Raw genomic sequence first — 21,128 nt, 5'->3', positions numbered from 1 at the left:
GACGTCCACTCCGCGACGAAGTCCGCCAGGGCCGTGCTCTTGATGCTTTTGGAGTTGGCGAAGTGGAGGTCAAACTCCGACAGCTCCATCCTCCATTCGGCCACCCTCCCGGTGGCTTCACAGTTGGTGAGGGTCCTCCCGAGGCAGAACCCGGACACCACCGTGGCGCGGTGCGCCTGGAAGTAGTGGCGCAACTTGCGGGACGCAAGGAGGATCCCCAGAAGGAGCTTTTGTACTTGCGGGTATCTTGTCCGCGCGTCGCGCAACATCGTACTGACGAAGTACACCGGTCGCTGCACCAACCACTTCCGAGGCGCCGGGGTTGCCGGCTCTGGGGTGGTCCCTGGGTTTGAGGTGGTTGCCGGAGGCTGCTCAGCCCCCTGCCCCGCAGCCCCAATCCCCGGGATGTCTTCCTCCCTCTCGGCAACCAGCACCGAGCTGACCACTTGGTCAGTCGCCGCTAAGTAGAGTAGCAACGGCTCGCCCAACTTGGGGGCGACGAGGATGGGCGGTGATCTCAGGTATCGCTTGAGTTCCTGGAGCGCCGCCTCAGCCTCGGCAGTCCAGTCGACTGGACCCTTCTTCTTCAGTACCCGGAAGAAAGGAAGGGCACGCTCGCCCAGCCTGGAGATGAAGCGTCCAAGCGCGGCAACGCAGCCGTTGAGGCGCTGAACATCTTTCACCTTGCGGGGGCCCTCCATCTTCTCGATGGCTTCTATTTTGGTCGGGTTGGCCTGTATCCCCCGGTGTGAAACCAAGAAACCCAGAAGCTGCCCGGAGTTGACACCAAAGGTGCACTTATCAGGGTTCAGCCTGAGCTTGATCTTGCGGAGGTTGTCAAATGTCTCCCGCAGGTCATCAATCAGCGAGTCCCTACGCTTCGATTTGATGACGATGTCATCCATGTAGGCCTCCGCGTTGCGGCCTAGCTGGGGCCCCAAACATTCTCGCAGGGCGCGCTGGAATGTGGAGCCCGCGTTCTTCAACCCGAAAGGCATGCATGTATAGTAGTAGCAGCCAACCGGGGTGATAAACGCTGTCTTTTCCTCATCCTCGACCGCCATCTTGATTTGATGGTAGCCGGAGAAAGCATCCAGAAAGCTCAACAGGTCACAACCAACGGTAGAATCAACTATCTGGTCGATACGGGGTACAGGGAAGGGATCCTTGGGGCATGCACGATTAAGATCTATAAAATCTACGCACATGCGAAGCTTATTCCCCGATTTGGGCACTACTACAGGGTTAGCCAGCCAAGTGGGGTACAAAACTTCCCTGATCGCCCCGGCAGCCCTGAGCTTGCCCACCTCTTGCTTGATGAAATCTTTCCGCTCTTGTGCCTGCCGCCGGATCTTCTGCTTGACGGGGTGCGCGTCCGGGCGCACCGCGAGCCGATGCTCAATCACCTCCCTGGGGACTCCGGGAAGCTCCGACGGTTCCTAGGCGAACACGTCGGCGTTTTCCCGGAGGAAGGTGACGAGGGCGCTTTCCTATTCGGCGGTCAGGTTCGCACAGACGGTAACGGTGCGCTCCTTGTCGCCGGCTTGGAGGGGCAGCTTCTTCACTTTGGCGGCCTCCTCCCGGAGCCCCCGCCCCTTGCCGGGACGCGCGCTCGAGCCCGCGCCTCCTCCGGCTAGCCCTTGCGGGGTGGCGCGGGCCTTCTTCCTTGCCGGGGCGTCACCCGGCAGGGCGTCGTCCTCGACAACACCTTCGTCGCCGGCGTCAGCTGCAGCAGCAGCCCGGACGACCTCGCCAACACACCAAGCAGCGTCTTTGAGATCGCACCCGATGGAGAGGACTCCGTAGACGGACGGCATCTTCATCACGCCGTAGGCGCAATGCGTAGCCGCCATAAACTTGATCAGCGCCGGCCGACCAAGGATCCCGTTGTAGGGCAACGGGGTATGCGCCACGTCGAACACTATGTGCTCGGTCCTGAATGCTTCCCGGGACCCGAAGGTGACCGGCAGCATGATGTGTCCCAGCGGGCGCACGATCCCGGGGTTCACCCCCCGGAATGGTTTGGTGGGCTTCAGCTGCTCCATCGGCAGCTGGAGCTTTTCCACCAGCCTGGCGGATAGGAGGTTAAGCCCCGCTCTGTTGTCCACCAGCACCTTGGTCACCGTCATATTGCTAATGATCGGCGAGACGACGAAGGGTATTACCCCGGTCGCACCGGGTGGTCGTCGGCGCTGAAGGTGATCGGCACGTGCGACCACCTCAGCGGCTGTTGCGGCTCCGCATCCGGCAACGGCGCGCACACGTCGCGGGTGAGGCGCTTCACCGCGGCGTGGGATGGGAGAGCGTAAGCTCCCCCATGGATGCAGGCGACGCCACGAGGCTCCTGGAAGCCTGGCTCGTCGCCGCCGGAATGGTCGGACTCCCGCTGCTCCTCGGTTCGCGCCCTGTCACGCCCCCGAGGAGGGCGTTCCCGTGCAGCGAGGGGCTGGCTGCGCCCTCCTTGGGGTTCAACCCTGCCGGCACCACCGCCGGCCGGCCTCGGACCTGCTCTGGGGTCGTTCGGGCACAATTGAAGCAGGCGCCAGCGGCACGGCGCTCCTCGTGGCGCTGCTCCCTCCGCTGCTTGATCCCTTGCAGGACGCGGCAACTCTGCGCGTCGTGGGTGGAGTTGTTGTGGATAGGGCAGCGGGCCGCATCGCTCTGCTTCCTGCCAGACTCTCCCCCCAGCGAGGCCTTCTTCGTGGCCCTCGCAGCAGGAGCCCCCGAGTCCGCAGCGAGGACTTGCTTCCCGCTGCGCTTACGGGAACCCTTCTTTTGCGAGCCCGAGCCCGGGCTCGCGGCAGCCTGGGCTGCCAGCTCGGGCGCTAGGCGCCCCTCCTCGGCCATGGCGCACTTGTGCGCCAAGGCGTACAAGTCATGCGTCGTCCGGATCCGATGCGTGCTCAGCTTCTCACGCATCTTGGGATCGCGGACGTTGATGGCGAAGGTGTTGATGATGGCGGCCGCCTCCGCCTCCGGGATAGAATAGGAGAGATTGGAGAAGCGGTTGACGAAGGCCCGCAACATCTCTCCCGGTTTTTGCACGATGGTGTGCAGCTCCGCCATGGTTCCCGGGCGCTTATAACCGCCCTGGAACGTGCTCACGAACTGCTCGCACAGGTCTGCCCAGGTGGCGACGGATCCGGCGGGCAGGTTGAGCAACCAGGTTCTCACTGATCCCTTCAGGACCATCGGGAACCAGTTCGCCCTGACCTTGTCGTCGGCGCCGATGGCATGCATGCCCAGCGTATAGGTCAGGAGAAAATCTTTGGGGTTAGCGGTCCCGTCGTACGTACCGAGCGCAGGCGCTAGGAACTTACGGGGCCACACCACCCGCCGCAACTCGCGCGCGAACGCGGTGCAGCCGTCTTCTGGGCCCAGGGGAGCATCTTCTTGCTCCAGTGGGTGCCGGCGCTCCACCTCGCGCCTGCGCCGGCGCTCCAAGCACGGGCGCAGATCCTCCTGTTCTCGGGCATTCAAGATGCCACGCGCATCGCCCTCCGGGACGGTGGGCGACGAATTCGAGGACCCCTCCGGGCCCCCGTCTACCAGGCCCCGCTGAGGAGGGGGAGGGTTCTCCCCTGTCGCGAGGCGGGCGGCGCGCCTTCGCGCTCTGAGTTCGGCCCGTGGCCGGAGCCTACCGGGGCGCCCTCGCCTTGCGGCTGTTGGGCGGCCAAGGCGAGAAGCGCTTCCAACTCCTCGCCCCACGTCTCGTGTGCCGGCGTGCCCTGCTGCGGCTCGTACCGCACCATGACGCGCGCGGCGACGATGGCTTCAGCCGGGGTTCGCACGGGGGGCAACCGATTTCATGAACGGCTGCTTCCCGCCCTAGCCCCGGACGCCTCCGGGTGCGCAGGGTGCGAACCTCCAGAGGTCGCCCGTGACGCGGCGTGCTCCGGGTGCTGCTGCCGCAGGGCATCCTCGGGTCGCGACTCCACCCGTTGGCTGGCCCGGGCGACGCCATGCGTGCTCGCCCGACTGCCCCCGGCGCGGGGGGCAGCTGGTCCCCTCGGCCGATTGTCGGTCGACGGTCGGGGAGGCGGTGGAGGCGGTTGAGCCGCGTGCCTTACCCCTTGCCTTGGTGGGACCGCGCATTCCGCGCCCGTCACGCGCTCGTGTGGCGCTGTCCAGTGGGCCCCACGACCCGAGGCGGGGGCACGCGTCCGGGAACCCCCAGTCCCCGCAAGTCGGCCCGGGAAGCACCCGGGACCAGCGCACCCGGGAACCTCCTCCTGGGAAGCAGCTTCCCGGGAGGTGCCTAACCGGGAATATTTCCAGAAGCCCCGCTTGCCCCTTTCGGGCTGGTAGCTTGCCGGGGAGCTCGTCAGCGCTCCCCGGGATGAGACCTTCCCGGGAACCCGGGGGAGGGGCCCACGCGTCGCGCAGCGGTGGTACCCGGGGTGCCACTGGTGCGACATATTCTTTATATGCTTTAGATGATGCGGCTTTATATACATTTGTATGGTTTAAATGATATGATGTGATGTGTTGTGCTGTGATGTGATGCGGCTTAATATGTATTTTTATGTGCTATGCTGTATATACAATCTGTGATGTGCTGTATATACAATTACGTGTATTTCCTATGTATTTTCTGTGATTTTAATTATTTTTTTAAATACCGAAAATGTATCAGTGTCGGTCGCTCGACCAACACTGAGCGACCGACACTGATGTGGCAACGCGACCGTTACTGATGATATATACATCAGTAACGGTCGTGTCAGCCCGTCCGCCACTGATGTATATATACATAAATAATGGTCACTACGACAGTTAGTGAACTGATGATACCCATCATCAGTAACACGAAGTTAGCAACGGCGGCCCCGATCGTTACTGATGTTGTTTTTCGACCGTTAGTGATAAACCTTTCTGCAGTAGTGCTAGCAGCTGATGACCTGTCCTGACTGCTGCTGCTTTCTCCTGCTTCTAGCTTTCTTAATTTCCTTTTATAGACGATCTAATTAAGTGGCAGTAGAGCGCTAGGGAAAGCGGCCACCTTGCTAACTAGTACTAACTACTACTCCAGGTGTCATGTTCAAAACGTATCTGCATGTGTGGACTGACTTGGAGGCCATGAGCGTGGCCGCGTGGGCTCGCACCGACTGGGACGGCAGCGGCACCAACCCGTCGCGTGGAAATTAGGGGAGCAGCCTATGGAAATTAAAATACTATAATGCAGCTTATTTTGAAGCAGCACAAGCTCCTAGGTAGGCTGCGAGAGTAGAACGCGGTAGTACATAGTTATATGATGAAATAATTGATGTACACCTTCTTTCAAATGTATTCACGTTGAAAGAGCTCTAATGGACGACAAGCACCATTTTACCCTCGCAAATATATCTTTGATGCCTTTTGTACCTGGATGCCAACGACAACTTATATATCCATGTCACCAGTGGGAACCACCACTTATCCAAGTCACAACGGGAAACACCCATGACAGGTGGGACCCACACCATTTCCACGTTAGTGTAGGACCCACAAGACGGCTGCAAGACGGGACGATCAGGCTCCCCCCATGCCACCCGGTTTTCCTCCCTTGTTCTTCCCCACCCCGTTTTTCTCTTTCAACGGCGACAAGGGCGACTGCTATGTTGAGACTGGACCACCATGATGTCTCGTGGAAGCTCATCTGCTCTGCCGCACTCATGGCATAAGTACGGGCTAGTACCTCTCACGCGGACTACGGCTGCGAATTCATGAAGTGCGAGATCAGGTGGCAGGCAGCCAAGGTTAGATCTGACCTCTGTTCTGCTATTTTTATTTTATTTTGGCACTTTCGCTAGGTTGACGCATTCTAGGGTTTGGCGATTTTCCCCTACTCATTCAGATCTTGCAGCTATACAACTATTTCAGTTGTTTGGATGCATATGTAGAAAAGATTGAATTCAAGGGGATCCCCGAAGCTCAATTTCTGCCCAAATGTGGGCAAGGAGTAGCAAGAGCCATCGAATACTGCCGCGAGAGAAAATCTTCCCTTTTTGAGAATTGACAAAACATATAAACATCTATTCTGCCACTGACTCACATAATAAACATCTACTAGCAAAGGGGCCTTCTGTTGCAACGTATTAAAGTATAATTATAATTACTTATAATTATTGAAAAGTAAGCACACAAAAATTCACTTATAATTACTGAAGGTAGGTTGTAGTTGCAAAATACTAGCACACAAAATTACATTTGACCGCTATTTTTATTAGGATTAAGAAGAAAAAAGATAAGACAAAAATTACACTTATAATTAGTGAAGCTAGGTTGCAATTGCAAAACATTAGTACAGAAAGTTACACTTGACTGCTATTTAGTGATAAAAAAAGAAACTATCTTTGTTTTGAAAAAAAACACATGAACTACACTTACAATTTTTACAGGGAGTGTCTATTTCTCGGTCGCATAAGAATAGTTATTTCTCAATCGACATTTGTAGCCATCCAATAAGACTTTCTTATCTAGCGGATCAACATTAATCTTACACGAATCTCAATGATTGAATCAAAAAGTTGTTATCATCGACTAAGAAATAGTTATTTCTCAGTTGCCATCCATACACCTGCACCTGCTAGGACTTCTGACGGGCCTGCTACAAACAGCACAAGCGCACAACAACAATCTGAAATTCCAAACAAGCCTGAACAAATTTGAGAGTGCACGGATCGCACATGAATCGACGGTTCATAGAGTCGACTGAGAAATTATTATTTCTCAGCCGATTGTGCAATAGCGAATCTCGAAAGTTTTAGGTCTTCATGGTGCGTTTGAAGATTTTAGTTAGCAGGGAGGAAGAAGATTTCGCTTGAGGACAAGAAAGCATACATTCAGCACAGCGGTGCGGTCGTCCAGAATTTGGATACATAAATTAATCCTGCAACGAAGAAAGTGATATTTGTAAATCCTGCAATGAAGTGACATTGTTACCGTTCCATAGTTTTTCGCCGGAGCTTAACTAATAAGCTATATTACGGGCCGGTGGTTGGTCATGCATGCAGTAGCTACCTAGCCAGTAGAATGATGTCAGCTGGTTGCATCACTTGTATCCTCCATGCCTTAATTTGCTCGAATTTCTTGCATCGTAAGTTGTACTTGCTGTTGCTTCTTTTATGAATGTGTTTTTTTACATCAATTTGAACTCTGTCTTTAACAATACTATTATAGTGTCAATTGGGTTCACCCCAAGTTGGCTGACTAATTTTCTTTGTTATCATCAAAATAACTTTATGTATATTTGTTTGTTTTGCTATTAATTCCATGGCCAGAAAGAATATCAAATATGCTGCACAGTTTTCTCTTGATGTACCACCAATAAAAACTCCGTGTGGCGAAGAAGTCATTAGTTTTGATTGCATCTTTTTTTTTTTGCTTCCCATGACAACATTTCTAACTTCCTTGTAAAGTTCATATGTATGTAAGTCTTTCTTCAAGACAAGCATAACAAAAGGGGAAAAGGTTTTGTCGTACTAAAACTGAACCTACAAGATTTGATACAAGGAAAAAATAAAGCATAAAGTAAATTATATTGCTCAAAAGAAACTTATATTATGTTTCCTATATCTTAGTTGTTGGCAAATGCTCTCTCTCCCTACTATAGTTGTGAAAAGACGGTGGAACGGATGCCTCAATTCATCCAAAATCATTTTCTAAATCTCTCATCCTGATAGATTCTCATGAATCCCAAGATATTACATTTCTCGCTTCTGTACTTTCAGTTTGAGCCCATTCTTCATTTGCAGAAGACAAGATAGCTTCGGCTCGATGCCTTGATCACCAAACACCTCCATGTCAAAGCTCCACATGACTGAAGCGACAACGGTCTTCATCTGTGTAATAGCGATGTCCTTGCCAAGGCACAACCTTGGCCCCGAGTTGAATGCCAAGAACTTGTGAGACGGCACATGTCGAAGCATCACTCCATCCTTTGAGAGCCACCTCTCCGGCTTGTATTCTTTGCAGTCAGCCCCCCATAGATCCTCCATTCTACCCATGGAGTAGAGGGAAACGATGATGATATCTTGGGCACACACCTCATGGCCACTCGGCATCACATCGCTCGCGGCCACCGCCTTGCGCTCAATAGGGATTGGCGGGTACAACCTTAGTGACTCCATCAAGGTGGCTTGGAGATAGACCAGAGCTTTGACCTCCTCTGGCTCAAATGTCATTGTAGTGCTAGCAATAAAAGTTTCTTTGCGTGAAACAAGGGGTGCTAGTTCGTTGCGTATCCTTGACACCACATGCGGGTTCTTGGCAAGGTTGTAGAAGACCCATGGCAAGGTTGTGCTGATCGTGTCCCTCCCGGCAATCATGTGGGTGATGAGTGTTGCCTGGAGCAAATCATCGGTGTTGTATTCCAGGTCATCAATAAAGTTTGAAAGAATGTCCATGCTGGATGAAGCCGGTGCTTGTTCTTCAGGACCAATATGGGTGCCAATCTTCCTCCTAGTCTCAATCATTTCCATGGTGAAGCCGCGAAGCACCGCTTGCGCAGCGGCGAGCTTCCTCTCGGGACCTATGTTAAGGGACCTCATCACTTTCCAGCAAAATGCCGGAACGATGATCTGGAAGAAGCCCACCTCCATGACCGTGTCCATTGCATCCGCGAGTTGCACTGGCGGCATGTCAAAGGACAGGAGACCAGGGTCCACGTCAAAGACGGACGTGGCATACAAGTCGAAAACAAGCCTCCCTATAAGATCATTAATGTCAAGGAGAGTCCGGTTCCTCGCCGCCCTTGTGAAGAAGGGTAGGAGGCCTTTCTCCACCTTGTCGTGGCAGCACTTGGTCGTGAAGGCAACAAACCCCGGGCTGCTCAAAGCACTCTGGTACCTTGCACGTTGCCGGCGGCAGGATTCGCCGTCAGCAGTGAACAGGGAGCCACTTGTTACGTTGAAGATGTCGGCAAAGCCCTCACCCTTGGGATAGTTTGCATGGTTTGAGGTGAAGATGTGCTGCACATTGGCTGGGTCACATGTTACGAAGGAGCCCATGCTGGCTATGGGCACCTTGAAGCTGTGCCCTGAGAATGATAGGAGGTGGTTGACATAGTCGTGGAATCTGTAGAAGTTGAGGACGAGTGAAGGGAGAATGCCGATTATTGGCCAGTTGATGTACAGTGGATTCTTCGATCTACTACACTTGACGTACAAAGCTAGAACTAGAAGTAACACAAGCGTGGAGATGAGTTGCTCTGGCAAAAACAAGAATGCCATTGTTATTATTGGGAGTTTGGATATGAATTGAAGAGAGAGATGCTTGTGAGATTTATTGATTTTTAGAGATGAAGCCCGTCTATATATATGGAAACTGTTTGCAATACTCATGCGTGCAGCATGCACTTAACTCTCGGTTCGATCGGCAAGGAGATGCAAGCGTAGAAGCTAGCTGCGCTGCATGCTACTAGTAGCATGCGTACATGCACTTGACTCTCTGTTTTCTGAGCATGCGACTTGAATGAATTACTCTTCAGCTCTTTTTAGTTTTTGTTAGAATTATATTTAGCATATGTTAAATCCATGCTTAAGGGACACATCACTTCCCTCTCTCTCTAATATGTAAATGCCATCCTTTGTTGGCAACTCTTCCAACGGACACACATTTTGATGCCACCCCTTGTTACTCTATATATATCTTGATCATCAATAAAGAACACACACTTAAATCATTTGCCTAGTCTCAATCTCGTTTACTCTCTATTCTCAACAGTTTTTACTAAAACTGCATAAGATTTTAACTTGACACCTCAAACTTTTAAGGGGAAATTTGCTCTTGGACACCGTTATTTCGTGTCCATTGCTCAGACACACTCTTTAACGGTGCCTTTGCTGAGTACCATTATGATTTTGTGTCCATTTGCTATAACACACTCTGACATGTGGAGCTCCATTGTCAGCCACTCAATAGCCTTTTTCCTCCTTTGACATGGCCTGCAGCGTGCCCGCGTTGGTTCCAGACCAAAAGATCGCAACACACGAGCAGCACTTCGATTAATTTCGACAGAGGCGATGAACTCCGGCAAGATGCGTGCGTACAACTAGCCTAGCAAAAAACGATCAGCAGCTGGCTGTAGTATTCACTTAAGCCCCACACACATACGCCGGCGACATCAAAGATTGATCGAAAAACGGAAACAATACACAGATGGCTCTCACCATTTGGGATGGCTCACGTGGGCTCGCGGGTAGCAGACTGTGGTGGGGCAAGCTCAGGGCCTCGTCAGGCGAGCAGGGGCGCAAAGAAAGCACCAGCGCGAGGCACGGTGGCCGGCGGGGCGCGCGTCGGGCGGTGGTGTCGGCGTGTCGCGGCCATCGGCGGCGGCAGAGCGCGCTGGCGTCCGCGGCCGCAACGAGCCGTGGTCGGTGCAGTGGGGAGGACGGTGGGGCTCGGCTGTCGAGTGCTTGTGTGGGCAGCGGCAGGATGATTGGAGTGGCGGGTTCTACGAGGAGGACGAGATCTATCCTTCCTCTGCTGCTCGTCACTGGACGGGTCCGGCACCGGTACTCAGCTCGTCAACGGACGGGAAGCGGCGGTGGAGCAGAATTACAGAGAGCCTACGAGGTAGGACGCCGGGAACGCCATGGGCATCGTCGCGTTGAAGGTGTTCGATGATATGTCAACCTGCACCAGCGCGCACAATGAGGACGCGCACAATGAGGACTACGGGTGCAAGGGTCATGCTAGAGGAGAAAGAAGATGGCCATTGAGTTGCTGACAATGAAGCTCCACATGTCAGAGTGTGTTGTAGCAAATGGCCACACAATCATAATGGTACTAAGCAAAGTCACGGTTGAAGAGTGTGTTTGAGCAAAACACACGAAATAATGGTGTCCGGGAGCAAATTTCCCCAACTTTTAAGCGAGGACTTTAATATTGCTTTGCATGCACCGGGACGCACATCAGGTTTCCACCGGGAAGCCATATAGCCAAATCCTCCCGAGCCCGCCTTGCCACCGATGCAGCCGCCACCACGGCCTCCGCCGTCTCAGCCCTCACGCGCCTGCGGCGCTTCCGATACGTCACACGCCCGCACCGCCATCACACAGCGGCCAAGCCCCGCCGCTACCGCCGCAGCCTTGCCCGGCAGCGGCGAGGGGAGGTCACGGAAGAAGGCTGGATGCCTTATAAATATTTTAATGTGCATGGATCCAGGAGAAATGCCATCCGCTGAATGATAAAAGAAGTTACTGTCATTCTGAAAGAAGAGATGTTTAATATCTGGGACTGATTGTTATTTACAAGCAACTTCAGTGTGGTCAGTCTGTCACAAAAGGCTCATGGCTCTCGATCTCACATGAGTCAAATTCTTCCTATCCGCTGTGAGGGCATCGATCTCGAGGAGGTTCTTCAGGGGTTTGCAGCGCTGGTTGCTGGTTTCCTACATGTTTAAGTCTGCCCCTGTCAATTTCAAAACCTCGGAAGGTCCTATTTCAGCAGCTTCTGGACAAAATCAACAAAAGGCTAGCGGGTTACAAAAACAGAATCCTTAGCAAAGGCGGCAAAATAACAATCCTGCACTCTGTGCTGTCCGCGATTCCGATCGATCACCTCTTGGCTATGTTTGTCCCAACGGCGATTCTCAAATCCATTGACAAGATACGCCGTGGATGGTTGTGGAAGGGTGAGACCTCCTGCTCGGGTGCTAGCTGCCTCATTAAGGTAGGATTACCGAAATGCTTTGGAGGCCTTGGCGTCCTTGATCTTTACAAATTCTCTCGCACACTTCGTCTAAGATGGGCTCTGGTTTCGGTGGACATCACCTCTGGACTTCTCTCCGGAGTAGATGACGTTCCCTGATTTGGTTTTAGCTTTTTAATTTGGCCTTAGGGCCCTGTATCCCCTCCTGTAATTTCTCTTTGTACTGCTCCTTTGTTCTTCGCAGGTGACTCCGGTCTACCTTCTTGGCAATATAATAGCACTGTGTTGTTTGCATAAAAAAAAACAAGACTATTTTTGTTTGATTGATACCTTGAGATATGGTTGGTGCTAACTATAGCAAATATTTATTTTAATAGTGAATTCCATTGTTTACCTCCTAATTTCAGTTTTGTGACACAATATACCCCATTGAACGGAAGTTCTAAAGGCTTACCCAATTTAAGCAAATTTATGACACAAATTGCCCCATCTAGTGTTTTCCCCCAGTTTTTCTCAAATCATGACAGATCGGGTCCACACCAACCATATGTCTCCCACACGTCAGTTTCTTCTTCGAGCCTCCTCCCCCGCGATTAATTGATCTGTCCAAACGTTAAAGCTAGGTGTTGCGTCAGACACCGTTGTTGCGCTAGCTGCCCAGGGTTCCTCTAGGGGTGGATATTAACAGGATCGATTTCGTTTTTGGCGAGTTTTATCTATGAGTACTTTTAACGAGATAGACAAATGATATTTTTACTCACTACTACAGACAGGAATATCCCTGTCGGCCAAGAACCGACAGGAAAAATGCAGTTTCCCGACAGAAACATAAATCCTGTGTGTTGGCCGACAGGGATATCTATACAGGGATAGTCGAAAATGTCTGTGTGTTGGCTGACAGAAGATATTTTCCTGACGGCTATTCCCATGTGTCAACGACAGGAAAATAATCCGTCGTCAGGTCGAGGCTCATCAGCTCACGGAATTTTCCTGTCGAGTAACTGCTGTCGGCTCACTCCCAGGGAAATAAAGTAGCAGCCCATTTACCAATTTTTCGTCCTCCTGTTACCCCGATAGGAAAATGTAAGAAAACCGACAGGACAACTCACATGAATAAGTTATGTTCCCATTTTCTAATTAGGGTCAGTCAAATACTCTCTCCATTCCACAATACAACGTATATAGATTTTTCTCATTTGTTACACAATACACCTCATTTTCTCTTGGAACCCGCATGCGGCCAATAACTACCCACATCTATTTATTATTAACCCAATATGAGTGGTTATGCACTAGAAACGAGAGCTGCCTTGGTCTAAGTGCACAAATCTATATGAGATGTATTTTGGAACAGAGAGAGTATTGTTTGTGCCAGAGCCTCTTTAGGTCCAAAATTCAGCACAATTACATATATTGAGCCCACACAAAAATTCAGTATCTTACCATGGTACATGACAAGTATTTCTAAAGTAATAGCTCAAAGAAACTTGTTCATTTGTATTTGAAAGATTTACCATTTGAAATGATAACCCTCAACATCTGTAGCAATACAGCAGGACAACAACTACTATACAGCATCACATGGGTGTAAGGAGCATACCACAAGGGTGAACAATGTCGCTCGTTTCCCCAAGTCTTAAGTGAGGATCATCTTCCCAGAAACTTTCATGATCCTACATCTGATAATATCAATAAGAAAGAACAAACAGGAATTAGATTACATTTGACTGAGAATATTGTTAATCATTGAGATACATGCAATATAATTATCAATGATCCATTAATGGATAGCTTCAGGAACTCACATCGATATATGCAAACACAAAACATAAGCAGATTACTAAGTTAACTGCATCGAGTAGATGCATAAATTAAGTTAGGTGACTACAAGCAGCATAGAGTTGCTAATTACTACTATGCTATGACAGTAGCAGCTACCATTAAACAATACTTCAAGATATGGATCAACAACTCACACAGTAGCAGCTTTCCTATTAATGGTAACAAGTCGGCATGCAAACAAGATTTCCACATGCGTATTTTTTCCAAACACCAATTTATTTTCTCATATTTGGAGGTAAAAAAGCTCAGATTTAGAGGACAGAAAGATGTGATTACCTGTTGGGGGTTGGCAGCTCAAGCTCCATCTAGAGATGTGATTACCTGTTGGACAGAAAAATTAAACCTACATGTTTATACAACCAATCAATTGAGATGGTCCAGCAGATTGAGACCTAAGCACTCTCTAGATGAACAAGGCAATGTACCATAATTAAACCTACATAGCAGCGTCAAGGCAATGTACCATAATGTAAAGCATAAAAATGAGTAACAGCAGATGACATTGAGAGATAGAGATCAAGAAGTTAAGCTCAAAGTGCAAACTATTGATCCAAAACCTGATAAAAATGATGTCAGACTATGGTGCTTTAAGGAAGATGGAATTTACTCTTTGACAATGGACAACTGAGCTCACTTCCAGAGTTCAGAAAACAATCGGTTCCAGGCATAATACTTGAATCATCATGGCTACATCGGGTAGTCAAGGGCACTAAATATTAAAATCTGTCCTCAACAATAACAAGCATCCTGATGTGGAGCTGTTGCTACTGGGCACCTTTTCCAATCTCAGAACTCCAAAGCAAAGTTGTCTGTAATTATTTCAGAGATGACGGACGGCGACGAGTCAATAAAACCCAACACTCTGCAGCTGCAAAAGTATAGAACTGAACTTAATCTATCTAATCGGAAAGGATGGGATTGAAGAACCTGACTGGAAGAGATTGGGCACACGGGCAGCGCCGACGAATGCCTGGTACGTGCGGATGCGGAGTGCGTCGACGCACAGGTACGGCAGCAGCAGTCGCAGGCCCGTTCACCGCTCCTATCCTCCGTCTCCAAGGAGGGAGGGTGGGTGGGTGGGGGCGCTGCCGCCGCCATCAACCAGACCGGCAAGGACGACTGCTCCCCGTTACTGCCGCCGCCAAGACGGACGCCGCTCAGACGCGCGAGGTGGAGGAGTGGGGAGTGACGGCGACAGAGATTGAGGCGCGGCGGCCGACGGGGAGGCGGATCTGGGGAGGGGGAAGGAGCGGGGCCTGCGGGCGCGACGGGGGAGGCGGGGCCGGCGCGATGGGGAGGAGGGGCCGGCGGAGAAGAGGGGAGGCAGGGCCGGCGCCGACGGAGGAGAGCAAGGCGGGGGTGATGGGAGGGAGTGGCGGCGGCTCGGTAGGGAGTGAGGGGAGAGATAGCATGAGACAGTCTGAGGGGGCTGTTGTTTAGGGTAGGTATCGGCCATCGGGGTAAGGAAGAAAAAAAAGAGATCGATAGAGTTCTCGCCTGGGCTCCAGACACGTCTGAGGCAGTGCGTGGCGGTGCTGTGAAAGTCAAATTCCTGCGTGTTCGTTGAGGGAACCGACGAGAGAATAGATATTCCCGTCGGTTTCATCTATAACTCACAGGAGTACAAAACTAAAATGAAATATTACATTTTTTTTATAAATACCATGTAAAATATTATTTCATATATGTGACCGAATCAAACCAATTCTTGCTAGTACATTGATTTATAAATTTTGGAATAATATTTTTGGTAATTTTTTTATATAATACTTTCATTAAATAGTTTCAGAAAATCAAAAACACATTATTTTTTACAAATGGTATCAAATAAAAATTACATTTAGTTCATTTACAACCTTCTATGCGATTCTTATGTTACACTATAGGGCCAAATCCTACTATATCCAACAATGAAAAATGTGCTGAAAGTTATTGGATAGAAGAGATCAACTCTAAGTCCGACTTACCTTAAAACCATTCAAGGCAAGATATGATCATATCGCACATTTAGTGTTCATATTTTGATTCCAAGCTTGTTAGGATGTAACATGAGTCCTCGCTTGGTCTCGCCCAATTTGGAGCTCATTTGGTAAGTCAAAAGTTTCAAAAACATTTTCAATTCATATTTCCGTCGGTCTCCAACCCACAGGAAAATACATATTCCCGTTGGCCAGAAAAGAAAACCCCGACAGGAATAGAAGATTTCCCTGTCGGTGTACAGTTGCCTGACGGGAATCTATCTTCATCCCCGTGTGTGGGCTTCAAAACAGACAGGAATATATATTTTCCTGTGTGTTTCGAGCCGACCGACAGGAAAATGTTGTGTTCTCCTGTGTGCCATGTAATTCCTGACAGGGAATACTTATATTCCTGTTGGCCGGCTGCGGGCCCGACAGGAATAGAAGTCACCCGATAGGGATATATCGGTTTGTGGTAGCGACTGTGCGAATGCAGTACTACAATTACTCCGAGATATTTGGTAAGATACATGAGAAACACCACAAGGGCACATATCGCTTGCATTATTCTTTGGGATGCCTAACATAGATCCCTAGATATTAGATCTCTCGCTTCTGCAACTTTCAGCTTGAGCCCATTCTTCATTTGCAGAAAACACGATAGCTTCGGTTTAATGACCTGAGCACCTAACACCTCCATGTCAAAGCTCCACACGACCGAAGCGACAATGGTCTTCATCTGTGTGATAGCAATGTCCTTACCGAGGCACAACCTTGGCCCCGAGTTGAACGCCAAGAACTTGTGAGAGGGAACATGCCAAAGCATGGCTCCATCCTTTAAGAGCCACCTCTCTGGCCTATATTCTTAGCAGTCAACCCCCCACACATCCTCCATTCTACCCATGGAGTATAGGGAAATGATGACGATGTCCCTGGCACACACCTCATGGCCACTCGGCATCACATCGCTGGCGGCCACCTCCTTTCGCTCGGAAGGGACGGGAGGGTACAACCTTAGTGTCTCCAACAAGCTTGCTTGCAGATAGACTAGAGCTTTGACCTCCTCTGGCTCAAACGGCATAGGGTCGCTAGCAATAATGGTTTCTTTGCGTGACACGATGGGTGCCAATTCATTGCGTATCTTTGACACAACGTGTGGGTTCTTGTCAAGGTTGTAGAAGATCCATGCCAAGGTAGTGCCGATCGTGTCCCTTCCAGCAATCATTGTGGCGATGAGTATTGCCTGAAGCAAATCATCATTATTGTAGTCCAGGTCATCGATAAGGTTTGATAGAATGTCCACGGATGAAGCCGTCGCTTGTTCTTGGAGACCAATATGGGTACTGCTGGTCTTCCTCCTATCAATCATTTCCATGGCGAAGCCACGAAGCACTGCTTGCGCCGTGGCAAGCTTCCTCTCGAGACCGATGTTTAGGCGCCTCATCGATTTCCAGCAAAATGCTGGAACAAAAAGCCGGACCAAGCCCACCTCCATGACCGTGTCCATGGCGTCTACGAGGTGTACCGGTGGCATATCGAGAGATAGGAGACCAGGGTCCACGCCGAAGACGGACGTGGCATACAAGTGGAAAACAAGCCTCCCCATGAGATCATTAATCTCAAGCGGGTTTCCGGTTCTCGCCACGTGGGTCAAGAAGGGTAGGAGGCCTTTCTCCACCTTGTCGTGGCAGTACTTTGTCGTGAAGGCAACAAACCTGGGGCTGCTCAAAGCACGGTTGTACCTTGCACGTTGACGGCGCCAGGATTTGCCGTCAACGGTCAACAGGGAGCCATTAGTCACGTCGAAGATGTCGGCGAAGCCCTCGCCCTTGTGGTAGTTTGCATGGTTTGAGGTGAAGATGTGCTGCACATTGGCTGGGTCACAGGTTATGAAGAACCACTACGCCAGAATGTGGCTTTGGCGCATGACCTTTAGTGGCTATTCGAGCGGGGCAAGAAAATCACAGCCACGGGTGCTCCACGGGGGGCGGTGGCCAGCCACAGCCACCGGTGCTCCACCACCAGTGGCGGTGCCCGTCCACAGCCACTGGTGTTCAATGGGGATTCCCCCAATGGTTACCAGTGGCTGTTCTAAGTTCAAAACCGCCACCGGTAACGCCCCACCTCCAGTGGCCGTTCTGAGTTCAAAACAGCCACTGCTACTCAACAAAAGATTACCAATATCACAAAACAACACTAGTGGCCGGTCCGCACAACGAACCCGCCACTGGTAAGTAATTTTGGATGAGGTTTTAAATTCATATTATATTCTGTGTTTTTCAAAAAATTAAACCACCTGTCCTTTTGAGTGTAAAGTGATAATATCTTGTCCCATTCAAAGTTTTAAACCTAAATAAAAAATTATCATCAACCATTTATATGATTATGTTGTTCATATTCAAGTTATAATTGCTAGAAAATTCAATTTTGCTCAAAATGATCTGAATTTTTGCATGGAAACTTAGTATACAACAAGAAGCTTACATATAATTTTTGAAGACAAAACTCTAAATTGACCACAACAATTTTTCATTTTGGGGCCATCGAGGTAGAACTCTCTGAAACCATCTAACCAACCAACCAAATGTGACTTGAATTTTTAGTTTGAACTTGAATTTTTGTATGTGTGTTTCTTATCATTAGGGAAGTGTCCAAACCAAATTTGGGAAGATTCTGAGTAAAAATGAATTTTATAGATTTTTTAGTACACAAAAGCCACACATAATCACACATAATTATCCAAATTAGTGTACAAAGTTTTTCAATTTATAGTTTAAACTTCACTTTCAAATAAGTATCCTTGGTATACACTCAAAAGTACAGGTTTTGTAATTTTTTAATACTCATAAAATATAATACGAATTTAATACCATTTTCAAAAATCAGCACCAGTGGCAGGTAGTTCAGTAGAGTCCGCCACTGGTGCTAGAGAAGAATTTTGGAAAACTCTAGCTCAGCACCAGTGGCCGGTTCGTAGTACTACCCGCCAGTCCGCCACCCGTGTTGTATCTCGCTTGCCATGGAATTGAAAAACACGGAATACGTGTGCTTGCGTGCGATTGGTGGAGCTGGTGTGCCATGGATCGGTGACGTGTATCTTGCTCGGCCGCTCGTTTTCTTGCCGGCCCATCGGACAGCCTGATCCCCTTCCTCTCTTATTCCAACATGTGAGCCTCTCTATTATCTCCTCTCTTTTTCCAAACGTGGGCCTCTCTCCCTTTTCTCTCTCTGCTCCCAGCGGCCTCCCTCATCCTCTGCCCTCTGCAGATCCACGCCGCCGCCCTCCTCCTTAGCTCCTCGGCGCACTCGGCCGCCGCTCTCCTCCCTACTCCCCGCGGTAGGTGGACTCCGCCGACAAGGCACCCACCCCTGACTCCGCCGACGCGCGTGGCTGCTGCTATGGCGCTCCCGAGGTCTCCCCTCCTCCTGCGCCATGGCCGGATGGGGCCTGGTCTGGCTGCGCTCGGCCCCGCCGCCTCTGGATCCGGCGTTTCTTGGTCCTGGCGCCGCGGATCCGGGTGAGTTCTCTCTCCCTCTCACACACCCTCCCTCTCTTAACTCCGTTGCAGACGAGCGAGGAGAGAAGGACGGCGCCACTTGCAGGTGGGAGGGCGGCTGCAACTCGCCGGCTTCACCTCCACGTCCAGTCCGTGCCGCCGCTGGCATGGAGAGGAGGGCGGCTGCAACTCCTCTCTTCTTTTATTCTTTTTTTTCTAGATCCAAAGGTGTTCAAGCACACTTACTCCGAACTGGTCTTAGTGCTTAGATCTGAAATGTTTTCTATAGTTTTGATTGATTCTTGTTGTTGGAGCCACACGGCCTGGGTCTGATTTGTATCTGTGTGTTTGTATCGGAATTGAATCTGTGTTTTTTCTCCAACGTCATCAGTGACGATGCAGTGCAGGCACGGGTCTGCTTTTTTTTTAATTCATCTAAATCTTACCAGGGGCGTTGATTTTTCACCGCCGCTAGAGAAATAGAACTAGTGGTTCTTGACCGCCACAGGAAAAAGGTATTAGCAGTGGCAGTGGTCGTACCGGCCACCGGTGCTCGTCAGCACTAGTGGCGCAGGCTTAGTGGCGGGCCGGTCCACCGCCACCGGTGTTGAAATTGGCCCGCCACTGCTAACCAATTCCGTAGCAGTGAACCCCATGCTGGCTATGGTCAACTTGAAGCTGTGCCCTGAGGAAGCTAGGAGGTCAGTGGCATAGTCGTGGAATCGGTGGAAGTTTTGAACGAGGGAAGGAAGAATGCCGATTATTGGCCAGTTCCTCGGCTGCAATGGATTCTTTGATCGACTACACTTGATGTACAAAGCTGGAACTAGGAGTAGCACAAGCGTGGAGATGAGATGCTCGGGCAAGAACAAGAATGCCATTCTTACTGGGCGTGGAGATGAATTGAAGAGAGATGCATGTGAGATTCTTGATTTATAGAGAACGATGGAGCCCGTCGATTTGAAAACTCTTGCAATACTCCTTTTTTTTTTTAGAATTGTCGCTTTCTTTGAGAATTAAACGAAAGAATCCACGGGAACCTCAACTAACAACCCCCACCGAAATACAACGGTGTATGCACGTAACTCTCGATCGGTTCGATCGGCGCGCGAGGAGATGCATATGCAAGCAGAGACGTTCGCTGCTACTAGCTAGTAGCATGCGTGCATGCACTTAACTCTCGGTCTCCTGAGTCCTGAGCATGGGGGACTTGAACTGATTGAATTACTGTGTTAGCATATTATTTTTGATTTTCTAATACTCCCTCCGATCCATATTAATTGTCTCAAATTTGTCTAAATATGAATGTATCTATGCCTAAAAAACGTCTAGATACATGATATTTCGATAATTAATATGGATCAGAGAGAGTAGTAGTCAGATGCATGGAGGGTTGCCATATGATGCAAGTGTGAGACGTACAGAGCTGAAAAAATTTCGGCTAGAGAGCGTGCTGGCGAGATGCCGAGTTGCCAATGTGACGCGGTGTATATGCTGAGATACCGTCGTGCCGTGCAATGCCGCTGGCCAGGTGAAGCTACGAGCAAGCTAGTCCATCGGCTGATCCATCCAGCTTGCTGCTGCATGTGCATGTGTGGCCTGAATGTTGTTCCTATTTCCTAGTGTGGAAGAAGAGGTCATGGTTGAGTGGCGTAGTGTGTGGTTCCTAATTGCGTGCAGTGAGTGGCACAAGACTAGCACAAGTTAGTTTGCTCAGCCAGATGTGCGTGTGATGTTTGTTTTTGTTGAGAGAACACAAACAAGGAACAAAAGTTGTGTTGTGTAAGGTAGCCCGACGCAAACCACTGTGTATCTTGTGTTCTTGCGTGTGTTGCGTGAGGCAGCCCAAGGAAGCAGGAGCTGCAAGTTGCAGCTTCAACATACTATTCGGCTCTTTTTACTAAAACTATGTGAGATGATTTTAACTTGGCGTCTCAATTTATTTAAACCCCGGACTAATATTGCTTTAAACTGGGGACACACATCAAGTTGCTAGAATAATCTTTTTTTTTTACTTAAATATTGCTTTCCACAAGGGCACAATTATCGTTAGAACTAGTGGATACCCCGTGTGTTGCTGCGGGTCTAAAAACAATACATTTGTCCTACGTGAAAGAAAAATGGATTGCAATGAAGCAAAATCAACTATATAGGAGTATTGAAACTACATGTTGTTGTTTCTCTGAGTTCGATAAGA

General features: G+C 49.9%; 1 protein-coding gene, 1 long non-coding RNA gene and 1 pseudogene across 4 annotated transcripts; all 3 read right to left on the bottom strand.

The window, feature by feature from the left end:
- Positions 1 to 7,522: 7,522 nt before the first annotated feature.
- LOC100829406 (noroxomaritidine synthase) lies at positions 7,523 to 9,249 on the bottom strand. Its single transcript, XM_003571485.4, has one exon. The coding sequence runs from the start codon at positions 9,210 to 9,212 to the stop codon at positions 7,686 to 7,688; it is 1,527 nt and encodes a 508-aa protein (XP_003571533.1). The 5' UTR covers positions 9,213 to 9,249; the 3' UTR covers positions 7,523 to 7,685.
- A 3,079-nt stretch (positions 9,250 to 12,328) lies between these two features.
- Positions 12,329 to 14,922, bottom strand: LOC104583571. Of its 3 annotated transcripts, none has more exons than XR_001406687.2 (3): positions 13,753 to 14,922; positions 13,235 to 13,313; positions 12,329 to 12,696 (listed from the first exon to the last, which is right to left on the bottom strand). It is a non-coding gene; the product is annotated as an uncharacterized LOC104583571 (long non-coding RNA). The 3 variants fall into 3 exon arrangements; XR_002964811.1 differs by lacking the exon at positions 12,329 to 12,696 and having other exon boundaries at positions 13,016 to 13,313; positions 13,753 to 14,285; positions 14,404 to 14,922; XR_731402.3 differs by lacking the exon at positions 12,329 to 12,696 and having other exon boundaries at positions 13,016 to 13,313.
- Positions 14,923 to 16,014: 1,092 nt separating this feature from the next.
- LOC100829107 lies at positions 16,015 to 19,812 on the bottom strand (annotated as a pseudogene).
- Positions 19,813 to 21,128: the final 1,316 nt, after the last annotated feature.

Source organism: Brachypodium distachyon, chromosome 3 (genome assembly GCF_000005505.3).
Source record: "Brachypodium distachyon strain Bd21 chromosome 3, Brachypodium_distachyon_v3.0, whole genome shotgun sequence".
Classification (NCBI taxonomy): domain Eukaryota; kingdom Viridiplantae; phylum Streptophyta; class Magnoliopsida; order Poales; family Poaceae; genus Brachypodium; species Brachypodium distachyon.
This window is presented reverse-complemented; position numbering and strand designations above follow the sequence as displayed.